Source organism: Heptranchias perlo, chromosome 39, assembly GCF_035084215.1.
Source record: "Heptranchias perlo isolate sHepPer1 chromosome 39, sHepPer1.hap1, whole genome shotgun sequence".
NCBI lineage: Eukaryota > Metazoa > Chordata > Chondrichthyes > Hexanchiformes > Hexanchidae > Heptranchias > Heptranchias perlo.
The window spans coordinates 9,135,686-9,152,564 of NC_090363.1; the positions used below are offsets into that span (position 1 = coordinate 9,135,686).

Sequence of the window (16,879 nt, forward strand, 5' to 3'; positions counted from 1 at the left end):
GGTTGGCCTGTATGTATGTAATCCCTGCTGCATCTGACCTGGGATTGTGTGATGATGCGGTATTGAGGGAGTTTTACTTTGCATCAAAATTATGCTGTACTTAATCTAATCGGCATTGTACACTAGTCAAATTCACATTCACTCTGTTGAGTCACAGTCTTATTCATTAATTAACCAGCATATCAATATCTGTCTGGGAATGGAATTTGAGGTTATAGGGAGATGTACAGACAGAGATTATTAAATACTCTGCAAAACCTGAGGGCTCCTGGGCTAGGGGTGTCCTTGGGAAGGTAGCAGCCTAGGACTGAAAAGAGAAAATGTGAGGATGGTTAAATATTCTGGAAATTTTGCTCAGTTATTTTTGGGGCTCAGAGCGGATATATAGTTGGAGTTGAGTCCCTGCCAGCGTAGATTGTGATGTGGAGATGCCGGTGATGGACTGGGGTTGACAATTGTAAACAATTTTACAACACCAAGTTATAGTCCAACAAATTTATTTTAAATTCCACAAGCTTTCGGAGGCTTCCTCCTTCGTCAGGTGAATATACCGTTTGTAGGACCTTGTGCGCAAATTGGCTGCCGCGTTTCCTACATTACAGCAGTGACTACATTTCAAAAGTACTTATTGGCTGTTAAACCAGGGCCACCTTCCTGTTGGTTCACTGGGTCAATGCACAGATCTGTACAGACCATGAACAATCTGGTTCCATCTGGGATTAACTAGTTCAGCCTGACGGCAGTAGAAGTTCTATGATTGTCTTCGGTGCTCCCGAATTAGGGAGGGAAAAGTTAGCCAGGTTTCCCATTTCTGATCGCTAGCCACTGATCCCTGCTGGAAAATGCACGTGTGTGAACATTGAGTGAGGACAGGATGTTACTCACCATGGTACTAAATATCCCGCAGTCGCTCAGGGTGATTTTAACCCCCAAGAATGGGTGGGTTGGGGGTGGGTGGGAGTTGAAAATAGTTGTTTCTTTGGGTTGCAACTGCAACATTTTTCGACTTTGCATTCCCAGTGGGAAGCCTGTAATTTTACACGCCCAAGTTGAACCCGGAAATAAAGCCGGGTTGCGGTTGTGACCCAAAAAACAACTATTTTCAACCCCCACCCGCCCACAACCCATCTGTTCTTGGGGGTTAAAATCACCCCCTCACTCTCTGGTCTCACACATTAAAAATGGCCGTTTGGGTGAGATGCTGAAGAGTGTCCTGGGACCAAGGAACTGTACTCCAGCCAGAGTTAGTGTCTTCAGGAGAGGAGGAGCAAAATAAAAAAACAAAGGAACCATCAGGGAAGACATGTGACTGATCTAGAAACACAGCTATCTTCATATTGAGACTCTGAAATCAAAACAATAGTCATTTAAAAAAAAATATGATTCTGTTTGTGTCAGTAAAGAAACCAGGGTGAAGAAAGAGAATTAAAGCTGGTCAAAGGCAGTCTGATATATAGTCATATATATTTTCTGCATTTCTTTAACCTGTGTTAATGGATCCAGTTTCCTATAACAGACTAGTAAAACATCTTTTGTTAAATGTGTAGCTGATTCTAAATGTCACTGTTGTCAAAGTGAAACAGTAGAAGGAAATGGAAACACATTCAAGTTGACAAGGAGGGAGAGTGTCTCCTTACACAGGTTAAAGAAATAAACAGTGAATCAGTCATTTATTAAATAGAGCACTCTGGAGTTTCTCTGCTCCTCAGATTTACCCTCCCTCAGATCTACAGGATGTGCAGATATAAAGGAAGGACTGAAATAAACACAGGAAATGGTGGAAATACACATCAGTTTTCAGCTTGCACTTAACACCTCTTTCCAGCTTGCACTTAACACCTCTTTCCAGCTCTTTAATGAATTCTGTTTCTAGGCTGTTTAACCCATCACCTACTTCTTTGTATGATCATCCAGTATATCTGAGCCATGCCTTTACCTATGGTTCTCCCCTTCTTTCTGCTCTTTGTTTTACCCAGCGTTCTCTCTTTTCATTATGCCGATGGCCTTGCTGTGCATTTCCAACATTTTCTGTTTGTATTTCCCCACGTGGCCTGGCCCCCATTGCATTCAGTCACAAATACTGAACCTTTGGGGCTTTCTCTGGCACTCGGTCTGCTTTCTCACGCAAGCAAGTCGGCCCAAGTCAGCTGTAAAAGAAAGAGAGCGGTGAGCGAGCACCGGGAATCATTAGGCACAGTTCAGGCCCACTGTTGTCTTTCATGCAGCAGAGGATAACAGTCAGGCGTTGGCACTGGATTTTTGTCCTTTCTTCATTGCCGTCATTGGTGCGGACACATCAGGGTTGAATTTGATCTCATCGTATATCGTGGTGAGCTGAACTCCTCGTCTTTGCTGCCCTTGGCTGGCATCCAGTTGACGTAAATGTCCCTGGGACTTGAAAGAAAATAATTTCAGTGGAATATGTTGTTTAGCATCAGATGTTGAACTTTTTATTATGTGATTCATAATTGCAATGCACTTTACAAAATGCTTCAGGATAATGCAGAGGAGTGTTTTACTGGCAATGTAATGTAGAAGAGCTCTCTAATGTCAGGGTCATGGAGAGGGATTTGTGCATTGTATGGTAATACAAGGGAGCTCTGTACTGTGAAATAATGCAGTGTAATGTAGAGGGGGTTTTGTAATGTAGAGGAAGTTTTGTTCTGTAAAGCAATTTTGTACTGTAGAGGGAGTTTTGTAATGTAGAGCAATGTAGAGGGAGTTGTACTGTAGGGTATGCAGAGGGAGCTGTAATGTCTGGGTAATGTAGAGGGAGCTCTGTAATGTCAGGGTATTATGGAGGGAGCTTTGTAATGCAAGGGTGATGTAGGTGGAGCTCTGATTTTCCCTTAGTTCTCACAAACGTGACATTTAATTTTAATTTGGAGAAATGCTAACTGAATAAAGGCGGAATAGGAATTAACCACTAGGCCTGTCAGGTGCATTTTAAGCATGATTTGGTTTTGTAATTCTGAGCACTGCCTGCTTTCACTGTTGTTCACACGCTTTCTCATGTCTGTCTGTTCTCTTATCAGATCGCTCACAGTGTTATCAGTCAAATCCTACACACTTGGCTGAGACCACATTGGCGCTTGCATGCTGCAGATCCTAAACCATAATGTGCTGCAGAACCTGTAACCAGGTCCAAGCTGATGGGACCAAGTTTGCATGTATTTTTAAATTCTTTATATGTTCTCTTCAATTTTCTCCTCTCCTCTTGTCTCCTGAAAGTGTCCTGTATTCCTCACCCTAGTAGCCTAGACAGTAAAGCCTAGATTTCCTGATACTGGTGCAGTAATACCTGAATGGTTAGAAGTGAGTTTTACATTCCCAGGTTCAGGTCCATCTGCAGATTTCAATGTGTTTAGGGTGCATATTTGTGGTGGAAGTGGGATGCTGTATGGAATTCAAAGGGATAGGAAGAATTAAGGGGAAGTGACAGAATAGTGTGACAAGAATTCACAATGTCTTTGGAAGGGGTCAAAAGACATTTCAAGCTGAGGGCTAAGAAGCAACAGGCAAAAAATGAAGGGTCTGGAAATCCAACCTGCAGGACTGATCGCAGGCAAGTAGGTGTAGCCCGACATGCATGTCCATGATTGGTGACTGCTGAAATGGAGGTGGTGCTGCATGAGATGGTTGCGAGGAGGGCGACTCTTTACCACTTCACGGCACCATTCACATAGGTGACTGGGGCAGAGATAGCATCATATCGAAGGTAAATGGATTTACAGATATCACATAGTTTATGTGATCTCCTGGACTGGTTTCGATTGCTTGAGGAGGTCGGAGAGGAATATTTTCAGAGCATTTTTTCCTTTATTGGCCCTGGGCTTTTCTCTGGTATTCCTGGTGCCTCTCTCAGGCTGTGGGGGGAGTGTAGGAAATGCCTAGTTATGATGCTCCAGCCATCTTGAGTGTGGGGCAGGCTTGATGGACCAGCTGGTCTTTTCCTGCCCGTCACTTTTGCATGTTCGTAATGCCGGGAAGGAGGTGGAGGTAGATTGGAGGCCACAGTTGCCGGATATTGTCAATGGCTGTGACAGTCAAACGCTGTATTGTAGCTGCGGGTGTTCTAGCAGCAGACGGCACAGCCCTGCATCTGGCTCTCTGCTGACCCGGGCCTGTGAAGATAGTTCTTCACAGTTATTGCCAGGTTTGTACCACAATGCCTGCAAATATGGTCGGTGGCATCTTGGTGGTCGCAGCCACTCAGGGTTACCTTGGTTGTTGATCACCCCGGCACACCTTCCTTACCACTTAAGGCATGACATACTGCGATTGGGGAACTTCTGAGGAACGGCATTTAGTCAGCATTCAGGCATCAGTGATATCGCTGTTTGCTATCTTAGCTTGCTTTGGGAGTAGAAGCCTCCGCCTGCACTGCTTTCACCTCTGCTGTTCTTCCTCGAAGCATGTCAGATAGGGGGATTCCCAATGGGAAACCCATTGATGTCAGTAATGGCGCTGGGAGCAAAAAAAAATTCAGAACAATTTGCATAAAGTTGTGAGAATCTAAGTGTCAGCAGACAAAAAAAAACCAACCAAGAAATGGTTGAAATCTACTTCCTTTAACATTGTTGTGTCCTTTAAATGAACTTCTGCAAACTTACCACAGCCTGATACCTGTGGGTGCCGAGTGCAGGATATTCCCGCTCCAAGTAATATTAAAATGAAGCTCCTGCCTATTTTAGGCAGGGTGCAACCCCGACCATTATAAATGATGCTGGAGAGGTTCGATGGTGGTTGGAGGTTTGGTACTACAGAACTCTGCCCCATTTTCTGACCGGGGCCACCTGAGTTACACCAATCAAATCGGCAATCCCGATTGGAAATTATAAGCCCGGGTGTTAGCAGGATATTCAACTGAGGAGGGTATCAAAGCTAGGGCTGATCTGCCTTCCCCTACCTTGAAGTCAACACAAACACACACACTTTCCAGCAACAGTTACTAAGATAGTGTTCAGGACTGAATGGCAGAGCTGCCATTCTTCAACTGTGAGCCAAGACAGTAAGTGTCCGCAGGATATCGGACCATAGAGAAGGCATCACGGCAGAGCCCAATCCCACCTTCACCCAATTTCCACATGTGCACTTTCCAGCAGGGAGGATCACTAGACAGCAGTCAGGAGCAGAAATTGATTTTTTTCCCCCAACTTCCCAAACCTGGGAACTGAGGTCAATTGTAGAGCCCCTTACAGCCAACCTGACTGACGTCAACTAACTCAGCACAGACTGGAGGTGAAACCTTGAGGGAGTCTTGCTTCTGTGTGCACAGTATTCTGATATTACAGTATTTTGGGGACTTACCAGTGATAATTCTTGAATATTTCACTTGTGGAAGGCCTCTGCACTATTCTGTCTTTCACCCCACCTGCCAGTAATGATCAGTGTAAAACGGGGTCAAGCTGTCTCATCTCACACTCTAAGGTTCAGGCTCACACATTCTAACAGCTGTGCCAAGCTCTCACACATTAGTGGGTCAAATCTCTCACCCTGGCCATAGAAAGCTGTCAGCCAGGGGATAGTTTATAATTTAAGTAGCAGTCCTGTGAAAGCGCACTTTGACCCATGACCACCACCCCAAACCCACCCCCCACAACCCCACCCCCTCCCGTGCTGCTCCTTAACAATCCTAGTGGCCTTTTAGAGATTTTCATCACTGCAAGTGCTGAACGGGTGACTTTGACCCAGTGACCCTCGTGAGGCATTAATAAAACATTTAACGGTGGTTAGAATGTGTGAGCCTGAGCCTCAGAATGTGAGATGAGACAGCTCAGCCCCTGTTTAATACTGATCATTATTGGCAGGTGGAGGTGAAGGACAGACTAGTCCAGAGGCTTTCGACAAGTTAAATATTGAAGTCTTCAAAATATTACAATATCAGAATACTGTGCACACAGAAGAAAGAATCCCTTGACGTCAGATGTTTTTGCCACTGTTGCAGGCTGATCTCATCACCCTGTAATGTATAAAATTAAGTTACTTAAGTTACAATGAAAGAGGTCCAATTGTTTGTGAGTGCCAAGGATCTGTCTGCAAATGTGAAAATATGAATGTCTGACGCTAGCAAGTCATTTTGAGCAGAATAAACACAAGTGAACTACTGTTCTTAGTACTGAGATTGAATTTCACACCTCTGTTGCCTCAAGTTGCCTAAACCTCTCCGCATCTCTACCTCTCCTCCTTTAAGATGCTCCTTAAAACCTACCTCTTTGACCAAGCTTTTGGTCACCTGTCCAGATATCTCCTATGTGCTTCGGTGTCAAATTTTGTTTGAATACGCTCCTGTGAAGCGCCTTGGGACGTTTTACTACGTTAAAGGCGCTATATGAATGCAAGTTGTTATATAAAAAGAGGGTTATTCCACCCATTATTTTGCTGCCACCTAATCTTTTTTTGACCTGAAATGCTGCTCTGCCTGTTTGCAGATTGTAATTCAATAACAGTGTTTCTTCATTGTCCTGAATCGCTGGCAGTAATGCAGTAATAGCACTGAGCACAGAGCAATGACCAAGACTGAGCTAGTGGTGGTGCAGCATTAACACTGGGCACATAGCAATGCCCATTCTAAGAGAGCACTGGTGGTGCAACAATAATAAGGTGCCATTGTGGGAGCTGTGTCTTATTTTGCTCTAATTAACCCAGCACCATTTACTTTAATCCTGTTTGGCTCGGCGTGTGTGGTAGGAAATTCCCCAGGTTGTTTGTTCTGTATTAACATTCCACCGGGGCTTGTTTTTAAGGGTTTGTCCTTTGCTTCCTCCCCAACTTTAACCAAAACAGGAACCAAGCTGCCACTGAGTGGACATTAGGCACAGACAGGATAGGGCTTGTCTGCGATGTCCTCCACAGTGGCATATCCCACTGACACAGTCCTTGTTTAGCCTCAAACATGAAGAACGGTCATTTGGGCAGGGTAGTCGAGGGTGACAGACAACAGACAGCACCTTCAAGAGAGGAGGGAAGAAAACAGTCTGTGCTGGGTGTTTAAAAATTAAGGAAATGTAGAATTTCTGCTTACTAAATTCTCAGTAGCACAGATACCACATTTTATGGAATTATGAGTAATATGTTTGACCAGGTTCATTGTCTATTCTTTGTAAATCAAAGGTTCACCTATATCCTGTTTACACTGCACTTCATTTGTGACTCAGGCATGTCTGCCAACTACCAGAAGCTAACTACATCCTCCTGCTGCTGCACCAGAGAATTAAATGTAACTGCATGGTTTGGGCGCGAATTTCTGATCTTAACAGGACCATAGCGTGCAGCTGTGTTCAATCCAGAGAATCAGCATCAGGAGGCGGGAGCGGGGATGGAGCCGAGGGGTGGAGGTGGAAGTGCTGCCGCGTGGAGGAGCCGCAAACGACACCACCGGGAGAGTCGGGAGCACTACCGAGAGGTCAAGCTAACAAGTGTGAAAAGGTGGACACGGCCCTGAAAACGCTAACTGTCTGCATGAAACATGGATGCTTGGCATGTATTCATAGAGGTTGTGAAAAATCTTGAATCTTTCACGTTTATGGAAGTCATTGACAAACTTGATTCAGCTAATTGTTTACTATGAACAAGAGCACAAATCGCATGGGGCAAAATTTAAAAATGAAGACGTTAGGAGTAAGAAGCAGTGTAGATGGAATTTTCTCTTTTTTGGCACCCCTGAAAGCAGTGCGTCTTCCTGGGGGTATATCACAATACCACATTAGGAACAGAAGTAGGCCATTCAGCCCCTTGAGCCTGCTCTGCCATTCATATATAGTTCCTCAGAGGCCAGGAACCTTCCAGTATCTCATCCAAGTGGTTATTCTACATTACAACCGTGACTACACTTCAAAAGTACTTCATTTGCTGTAAAGCGCTTTGTGAAAGGTGCTATATAAATGCAAAATCTTTCTTTCCTTCTTCATCTATAAATCTAGTTGGTGAGTGTCAGCTGCAGATTTCACCATTAGGGGCGTCATAGCCGAGCCTGACCCTGTCCTTACCGATATGCATACACGCGCGCACACTCACATGCGCGTTCACATACACACGCAGGTACACTTGCACACATACACAGACTTTCCAGTAGGGGTCTCTGGCCAGTGATCAGGAACCAACAGCAACAACTTTCATTTATGTAGCACCTTTAACGTAGTAAAACGTCCCAAGGCGCTTCATAGGAGCGTTATCAAATAAAATTTGACACCGAGCCACTTAAGGAGATATTAGGACAGGTGACCAAAAGCTTGGTCAAAGATTTGGGTTTTAAGGATAGTCTTGAAGGAGGAGAAAGAGTCAGAGAGGCGGAGAGGGAATTTCAGAGCTGAAGGCACGGCCACCAATGGTGGAGCGATTAAAATTGGGGATGCGCAAAAGGCAAGAATTGGAGGAGCGCCAAGATCTTTTAGGGCTGGAGGAGGTTACAGAGATAGGGAGGGGGCGAGGCGATGGAGGGATTTGAAAACAAGGATGTGAATTTTAAAATAGAGACGTTCCCAGACGGGAGCCAATACAGGTCAGCGAATACAGGGGTAATGGGTAAATGGGATTTGGTGCGAGTTAGGATATGGGCAGCAGAGTTTTGGATGAGCTCAAAACCCTGGGTGATTTGTCTCTAGCTCAGAGCCACATTAAATGCACAGCAGCAAGACCACGGCAAATGCAGTAATGACGAGGTCTTATTTGAAAGCAGAGCCTGTTTAAGATACTTGCGAGTCCTGTGGTGCAGGGGATTCTGACCCTAGGGGGCTTCATACTGAGTTGCAAGTTTTACACAGCTCTCATTTATCTTTTAAATCACTCGAAGTTGTTAAATAAACACTGCACAGCTGTTTTGGTGGAGCATCTGAAACAGCACACTGATCGGGAGTTGGAAGAGATTGCTGGAGGAAATAGATGCAGTTAGATTCACGTGATCACTGGAGTAACAGAAATAGCAATAGAAGCAGTGAGAGAGAAACAAAGCCCGAAAGGATGCCTAGAATAGGCACAGGGAGAGAGTAACAGAAACCAGGGGGAAATTAATGGAAAAAAATAATCAGGATAGTAACAGAGCCATAGTGAGAGAGTAAGAGAGAGAGAAAGAAAGTGAGTAATAGGCACAGGAGCGAGTGTAATAAAGGAAAGCAGAGAATAATGGAGAGTAATAGACACTTAGTGTAAAACAGGTGATATCAGCACGGCCACCTGTTAAACACCTCTCCTATTCACTTCAATGTAAATGAAAATCGGGAGAGGTGTTTAACGAGTGGCCGAGCCGATAGCACCCATTTTACACTATCACCAAAAGTCAAAATTACCCCCGACAGAAACAAAGAAAAAAGGGAGAGTAATAGGCGCTCCAAAAAAACTGAGGTGGTGCCCCATCAGACCCAATAGGATCGATGAATGGGGTAAGGGGATCTTGTCTGAGCTGTTATGCCCCAGAACAAAAATTAATCAATTAAGTGAATTGGTAAATATTTATATATATTAATGACTTGGTCTTGGGTGTACAGGACACAATTTCAAAATTTGCAGATGACACAAAACTTGGAAGGGAAATAAACAGTGAGGAGGATAGTGATAGACTTCAAGAGGATATAGACAGGCTAGTGGAATGGGCGGACACGTGGCAGATGAAATTTAAAGCAGAAAATGCAAAGTGATACATTTCGGTAGGAAGAACGAGGAGAAGCAATATAAACTAGAGGGCACAACTCTAAAAGGGGTACAGGAACAGAGAGATCTGGGGGTTTATGTGCACAAATCGTTGAAGTTGGCAGGCAGGTTGAGAAAGCGGTTAAAAAAGCATACAGGATCCTGGGCTTTATAAATAGAGGCATAGAGTACAAAAGTATGGAAGTCATGATGAACCTTTATAAGACACTGGTTCGTCTAGTTCTGGGCACCGCACTTTAGGAAAGATATGAAAGCCTTAGAGAGCGTGCAGGAGGGGTTTACTAGAATGATTCCAGGGATGAGGGACTTTAATTACGTGGATAGACTGGAGAAGCTGGGGTTATTCTCCTTGGAACAGAGACGGTTGGGAGGAGATCTGATAGAGGTATTCAAAATCATGAGGGGTCCAGACAGAGTAGATAGAAACTGTTCCCATTGGCGGAAGGGTCAAGAACCAGAGGACAAAGATTTAAGGTGATTGGCAAAAGAACCAAAGTTGTCACGAGGAAAACTTTTTTACACCGTGAGTGGTTAGGATCTGGAATGCACTGCCCGAGGGGGTGGTGGAGGCAGATTCAATCACGGAGGGGACCGAGTGTAACATATCAAAGTTTGCAGATGATACAAAGGTGGGAGGGAAAGTAGAGAGTGAGGAGGACATAAAAAACCTACAAGGGGATATAGACAGGCTGGGTGAGTGGGCGGAGATTTGGCAGATGCAATACAATATTGGAAAATGTGAGGTTATGCACTTTGGCAGGAAAAATCAGAGAGCAAGTTATTATCCTAATGGCGAGAAACTGGAAAGTACTGCAGTACAAAGGGATCTGGGGGTCCTAGTGCAAGAAAATCAAAAAGTTAGTTTGCAGGTGCAGCAGGTGATCAAGAATGTCAACGGAATGTTGGCTTTTATTGCTAGGAGGATAGAATATAAAAACAGGGAGGTATTGCTGCAGTTATATAAGGTATTGGTGAGACCGCACCTGGAATACTGCATACAGTTTTGGTCTCCATACTTAAGAAAAGACATACTTGCTCTCGAGGCAGTACAAAGAAGGTTCACTCGGTTAATCCCGGGGACGAGGGGGCGGACATATGAGGAGAGGTTGAGTAGATTGGGACTCTATTCATTGGAGTTCAGAAGAATGAGAGGCGATCTTATTGAAACATATAAGATTGTGAAGGGGCTTGATCGGGTGGATGCGGTAAGGATGTTCCCAAGGATGGGTGAAACTAGAACTAGGAGGCATAATCTTAGAATAAGGGGCTGCTCTTTCAAAACTGAGATGAGGAGAAACTTCTTCACTCAGAGGGTAGTAGGTCTGTGGAATTTGCTGCCCCAGGAAGCTGTGGAAGCTACATCATTAAATAAATTTAAAACAGAAATAGACAGTTTCCTAGAAGTAAAGGGAATTAGGGGTTACGGGGAGCGGGCAGGAAATTGGACATGAATTTAGATTTGAGGTTAGGATCAGATCAGCCATGATCTTATTGAATGGCGGAGCAGGCTCGAGGGGCCGATTGGCCTACTCCTGCTCCTATTTCTTATGTTCTTATGTTCAAAAGGGAACTGGATAAGTACTTGAAAGGAAAAAATTTTCAGGGCTCCGGGGATAGGGCCTAGCTGGATTGCTCTTGTGGACTCGATGGGCCGAATGACCTCCTTCCGTGCTGTAACCTTTATGATTCTATAAATGCAACTGGCAGACTACTATTTTAGATGTCCATTTGAATTTTTTCAGGGGCTTCATGAATAACAGAACACTCCTTGAGTTACAGATCAGCCATGATGTAATTGAATGGCGGAACAGGCTCGAGGGGCTGAATGGCCTACTCCTGTTCCTATGTTCCTTCAGTCCTTGACTGTTACAGCTCAGGCAAGGGGCCAGTAGAACAGATCTTGCAAACAGCATTTAAACCTCTTGAGCTGGCCCTGATCAAAAACAGGCAATGCCTTGGTAAGGAGGCAATGCCACTATGTTGGCAAGATAGTTATTAGACAATGCCTTGCAGAGACCAGGCCAAAGCTGGTAAAATCAGAACAATGCAACATAAAGAACTTGGCAAAGAAGCATAAATGTAATGGAAGACCTAGGTGAGGCAGTTAGAGGACAATAGAAGATGCTGGCAAAATGATAGAACGCAATGGAAGACAGTATTAGTATAATGACAAACCCGTGATAAAGAGTAATGATAGATGGGAAAGGTATAGCTCAGTCGGGGTATGTTGACACAACTTTTAAGGCTTTATTGGGATAATACTAGCACACAGAGGCAGCAGTAATGCAATATTAATAAATTAGTGATCAACAATAACACAATGCAAAGACATTGGTAAGACATTCTTTATAGAATGAAAATAACAATACAATCAGAGCATAAAAGCAATTAGAAAAAAACAGAACAAACATTGCTAATGGTAGACATAAATAATTCAATAAATAAAACAAAAGGTTTGCTGGCACTGCAGATTAGAATTACACTTCAGCGAGGTGCAGAGTTCAACATATGATTCTTCACCATTACCATAGGACCTGTTATACCCAGCTTCATTGCATGGTTCCCAGCCTCAGGTTTCAATGTGAATGCTGCGTGCAGGCCCATTCATTTTAACTGAATCTTAGGCGGCAATTTTAACCAGTTTCCTGACGGGCAGGTTAGATGAGATCGGGTGCAACACTGGTTTTACACCTCACCCGATTTTACTCTCCATTGAAGTGAACAGAGAGTAATATTGGGTGGGGTGTAAAACTGCCATTCCAACTGATCTCATTAGTTTTCCAACGGGTGGTTAGGTTAAAATGACCTCCCTGGTCTCTGCATCCATAGCACTTACTTGGGGATGATTGTGAGCCTGAATCCTTCAAACACTTAATGGAGTCGGGGCAGTGGGGGGGGGGGGTGCTAAAATCGTGGGCAGCTTGTTCCCAAATTTGCAACAAGTGCTCTCAGTTGAGCCCAGGCACCAAAAACAAGAATCTGGGCCACGTCGTGATGGGAAGTAGCTACATCGGTAATAATCCACAAGCCTGGTGTGAACATCAGCAGGATAACTATCAGATAAACCATCCCTTCCAACTCTGTGACACTACTGTCGTTCATGGAACATAGTGTAGAATTCAGCCCTGTCATTAAAAGCGGAATGAACCAGGGAGGATCAATCAGCATGACCACTCACCAGCATCTGTTGTGTGGGAAACAGCCTGTCTGACAGCTCTAACACTGGCTGTGGGCTGCAAGCATTATATTACCTCTTCCCCCATTTATGTCTCACTGAAAGGAGGGGAAAACATCTGTCATCAATCCTGCAGCTCCAGGGAATTATACATCTAACAGGTGTCAGCATGGCTCACTGTAAGCCTTTCTTTCTTTGTATTATTGGGCTATGGTGGCAACGAACTTCGTTAACACTCTTCACTACTACACAAGATTGCTTCAGAAGAAGTCGTCTCTTCAATGCATTTGATCTTGTCCTTCAAGAATAATAACCCTACTCTCTTCGCATATCAGTATCTATTTCTTAAATTAATGCAATGTCCTGCTTTCAACCACCCTTCTGGAAACCTGTATCTGCTGTTTAATCACCTCTAGTGAAATATAACTTTGTGGCAGCTACCCTAATCTTGCCCTTCACCTGTGCTTCCTTTGGGCTTCATCCCCTTAATGATGGGTGGAATTGTTTACCTGCTGATGGCAGGAAACAAATTTCTGATAAAACCTGATCAGTGTATTGCTAAATGTTTGAACTCTTGCATTATCAGAATTTGAGTATCATAAGGGTGCTGCTTTGTATACAGTGTGCTGCCAAAAATCCATCTTGGGAATAATGCAAAGCAGATTATAGGCACCAGTGAACAATGCACAACAAAACATAAGTATGTGGCTAGGACAAGTGCAAGCATTTAAAGCACACTCATGTTTAAAGCTGCTTTCACAACAGGGTTACAGTTTGTTAGACTGCTTCGACCCACGCATTTACACCCAGAGTTATTCTTGCTAAGAGTTGCACCTGAGATCCATTTCGGGCCGTGATGTCAAGCTGTAAAGTCTGTGCAGTGTGTTACGCAGCCGGTAGATCTGGGTTCAGGTCTTTGATCCTCAACCTGCTGACTTACAATTGCAGATGTTCCCCGAGGAGAAACAGCCAAGCAATTCCTCAGAGGACAAGAAGGAAGAAAATGGGACGTAGAATCAATCGCTGAAGGGTCATAGGTACGACCTGGAGCAGCTTTAGAGGGGCATTGACAGAAGCTGGGAAAAGCTTATCCATCTGTGCTCGTGGCTGGGGATGCTGTGCGTTGCATGGAGGCCTCAATGGGGACAGGGAAGAAACTGGCTGAAAGGGAAATAGAGTTAAGAAAATAGGAGATTATAGCCACAATTAGATACCAGGACTGTACATCTCCATCTTGTTATTGTTCACTGAGAAACCCAGGTGAAGGACCAAAGCTCACAGTGGCTGGAAAGAACAGAATAGAAGACATGATTAATCAGGAAGCAATGGTTAGATAATGTCAAGCTTAGGTTTTTAATTCTCACTGTAGATTGTAGGAGGAAGGGAAGACTGAGGGAGGAAAGGAGCTCCATAGTTTTCAGGTTCTGGAAAAGGATGAGTTAAGAGTAGAAGAGTGTGACGATTATAACACAGTGAGGATGAAGGATGGATGAAGACCGATTCTTTGGAGGAAAAAGAGAGGAAGGTTCAGAGGGGCACTAACCACAGTTGCATCGATAAAATAGAAAGAGACAGGAAAAGTTGGAAATTAGAGGTTGTATGACGTGTGAGACGGGTATTAGAAAAGTCTCCCAAGATATGGGAACAGAGTTCATGCACATGAAAAAGGAAACCAGGCAAGAAATCAGCAGCTTCGTGTTAGTTAGAAACCTCACCACAGAGTCTTTGGAGTAGTCACCGCCTGATGCACCATGACTAAGTGGCTTCCATTACTAAATATTTGAATTATTTGAAATGAATGTGGGATCTGCAGCTTTAAATAATGGCTCTTTTCCTCATTAAAACCGCCAGATGAAGTTAATTGTTAGCGTAGAGGAAACTGAAGAGCGTGAGCATGAATAGACTCAACATGGCTTTGATGCTTTTACTAACCTGGTCCCTGGCACTGCTCGGTCTGCTGATCTCAGCGTACTGTACTGGTTCACTTGTCCCCTCAGTGTATGGAGCTTTAAATAAAAACAATTGCTGTTGGAACGATGTCTGGATTCTCTATGTAAAAAAAATAATTCCTCCAATTTCCTTCCCTCTTTCCTGTGCTAACGGCACCCTGTTACCTATAGCTCATCCAGGTGGCCCTTCTTCATGTGAAAACAGACACTGGCTATTCAACCACAGAGGACATCTCAGCTGAGTCTGATCATGCTGCCAGCGGGCACTCCCACAAACGCTGATATTCCCCCTCACTGACTGAGTGGCACAGGCTTGTAGGCCCCTTTACAGGATGCCATCAGGGGAGTGGTATTCAGTTATTCTTATCTATTCACATAGCTCTATGTGACTGGATACTGGAGATCAGTCAGAGTGTCATAAGCTGTCCTCTTGTATAGAACTAACACTGTTTCAAATTTTGAGAGTCCTCCATTATTCAAGGTAAAGTAAAAGTGTAGGGTGAATAAAATGATTTATTTTTTGAGCTGGTACAACTCAAGTAGTGACCCTTGGCTGCCCCTGTTGGGCGGAATGACATTCTCATCACGACATTGGTCGCCCGATACATTTTTGGAAGGAATTAGTGATCGGCCCCAGTCACATGCTGCATCTCCAACCACTCCAAAAATAAAAGCACAACCACAGTTAGATCTAAAATTTTCTAAGATCAGCAGTCCATTCATACTCCCAGTTACAAACTTCACAAGCACAATACTAAATTCAGTGTGCTAAAGTAGAGAAAGAGTTGATGTGGTATTTTTGTTGAGAAACCCAGATGAAGCATCAAGGTACATATTGCGGGACAGCACCAAAGTTGAAATGGATAGGAGAGAAGATTTGATAAATCGGAAAGTAATATTTAGATGGTGCCAATGTTGTAGATTGTAGGAGGAAGAGAAATCTGAAGGAGGGAGGAGTTGTTCGGGTCCTGGAAAAGAATGAGTTAAGACTTGGAGACAATGTGCTGAGCCTTTGGTTCATAGAATTGCATAGAAATTATGACATGGAGACAGGCCATTCGGCCGAACCAGTCCGTGTCAGTGTTCATCCTCTACACGAGCAGTAGTCCTAACACCACGTGCTTGCCCTGTTCCTGTGTCCCTTTATCCCTCTCTCTTTCAATCACCTTTCTATCCTATTCCTAACAGTTGACATGGGGGTTGAATTTCCTTGGGGTTCCTGCCGCCATAACTTTGGCAGAAGATCGGCTGAAACTCTATTTACATGGGTAGACGAGGTTTCCGCCAAACCTCCACCAAAGTTACGGCGGGGGCAGCAGGAGAAGCCCAAGGAAACTCATCTCCATGGTCAGCGCTTCAACCACTAACTGGAAGTGCATTTCACGGCATCACAACTCTGTGCAACAACATTTCTCCTGCTCTCTCTCCTAAGTATCATACTTTTAATCTTGAATCACTAGAAACAGTCTGCTTTTATGTACTGTCCCATCCCTTCATAATTTTAAACACCTTTATCATATTGTCCCTTAATCTCCTTTGCTCCAACGAAATCAGCCTCAATTTTTCAATCTTCCGATTCTGTATTCCCTCATGCCAGGCAGCATCATAGTGAATAAACGCTGTACTCTCCCTATTGCCTTAACAGCCTTCCCTACTGCGTAACTGAAACTGAGCGCAGTATTCTAACTGTGGTCTTACTAACCCTTTATATAGATTCACTATTATGTCGTGACTTTTATATTCTACACCTCTTGCTATAAAGCTCAGTATTCCATTAGCTTTCCTTGTGGCCTTATCTTCTTGAGGTGCTGCTTTTAATATCTTGTGAACACAAACCCCCCCAAACCCTCTAATCTTCCACATTAGCCAACTTCCCCCATTCAAAGTATAATCATTACTTTGAATGGGGGAACGTTGCATGATCTGGAAGAGCAGAGGGATAGAGGGAGTAGCAAAAGTATGTAGGAAAGCATGTTTGGAGATTTAGAGAATAAGAAAGCACTGGCTGTAATAGCATGGTTCAAATAGCAAGAACAGAGAGATTGACCTAGAAGTAAGAGAGGGTTCACCTATCAAACAAGTTTTTCTTTTATCATGTCCAGCACTGTGA

General features: G+C 43.9%; 2 protein-coding genes across 14 annotated transcripts in view; one reads left to right on the forward strand and one right to left on the reverse strand.

The window, feature by feature from the left end:
- LOC137305202 (RNA-binding protein 4B-like) overlaps nucleotides 1–16,879 on the forward strand; it is an 87,264-nt gene that overhangs the window by 55,160 nt on the left and 15,225 nt on the right. For 3 of the 9 annotated variants that reach the window (XR_010958675.1, XR_010958682.1, XR_010958683.1), the window contains one exon: nucleotides 13,769–14,854. The exons of 5 other annotated variants lie outside the window; for them this stretch is intronic. The gene's annotated coding sequence lies outside the window, so the exon portion shown is untranslated. Of the gene's footprint in view, nucleotides 1–7,157; nucleotides 7,429–13,768; nucleotides 14,855–16,879 lie in introns of those variants that run through there. One more of the 9 variants, XR_010958676.1, reaches the window with a different exon arrangement.
- The window catches only part of LOC137305204 (signaling lymphocytic activation molecule-like), a 37,699-nt gene continuing 21,300 nt past the window's right edge, over nucleotides 481–16,879 (reverse strand). Inside the window, exons 5-6 of one of the 5 annotated variants that reach the window (XM_067974028.1) lie at nucleotides 14,753–14,826; nucleotides 481–2,394 (exon numbers count right to left, since the gene is read on the reverse strand). In XM_067974028.1, coding sequence (XP_067830129.1) covers nucleotides 2,239–2,394; nucleotides 14,753–14,826 — 230 coding nt within the window. In that variant the 3' untranslated portion in view covers nucleotides 481–2,238. Of the gene's footprint in view, nucleotides 2,395–11,976; nucleotides 13,982–14,752; nucleotides 14,827–16,879 lie in introns of those variants that run through there. The other 4 variants (XM_067974027.1, XM_067974029.1, XM_067974030.1 and 1 more) reach the window with 4 other exon arrangements.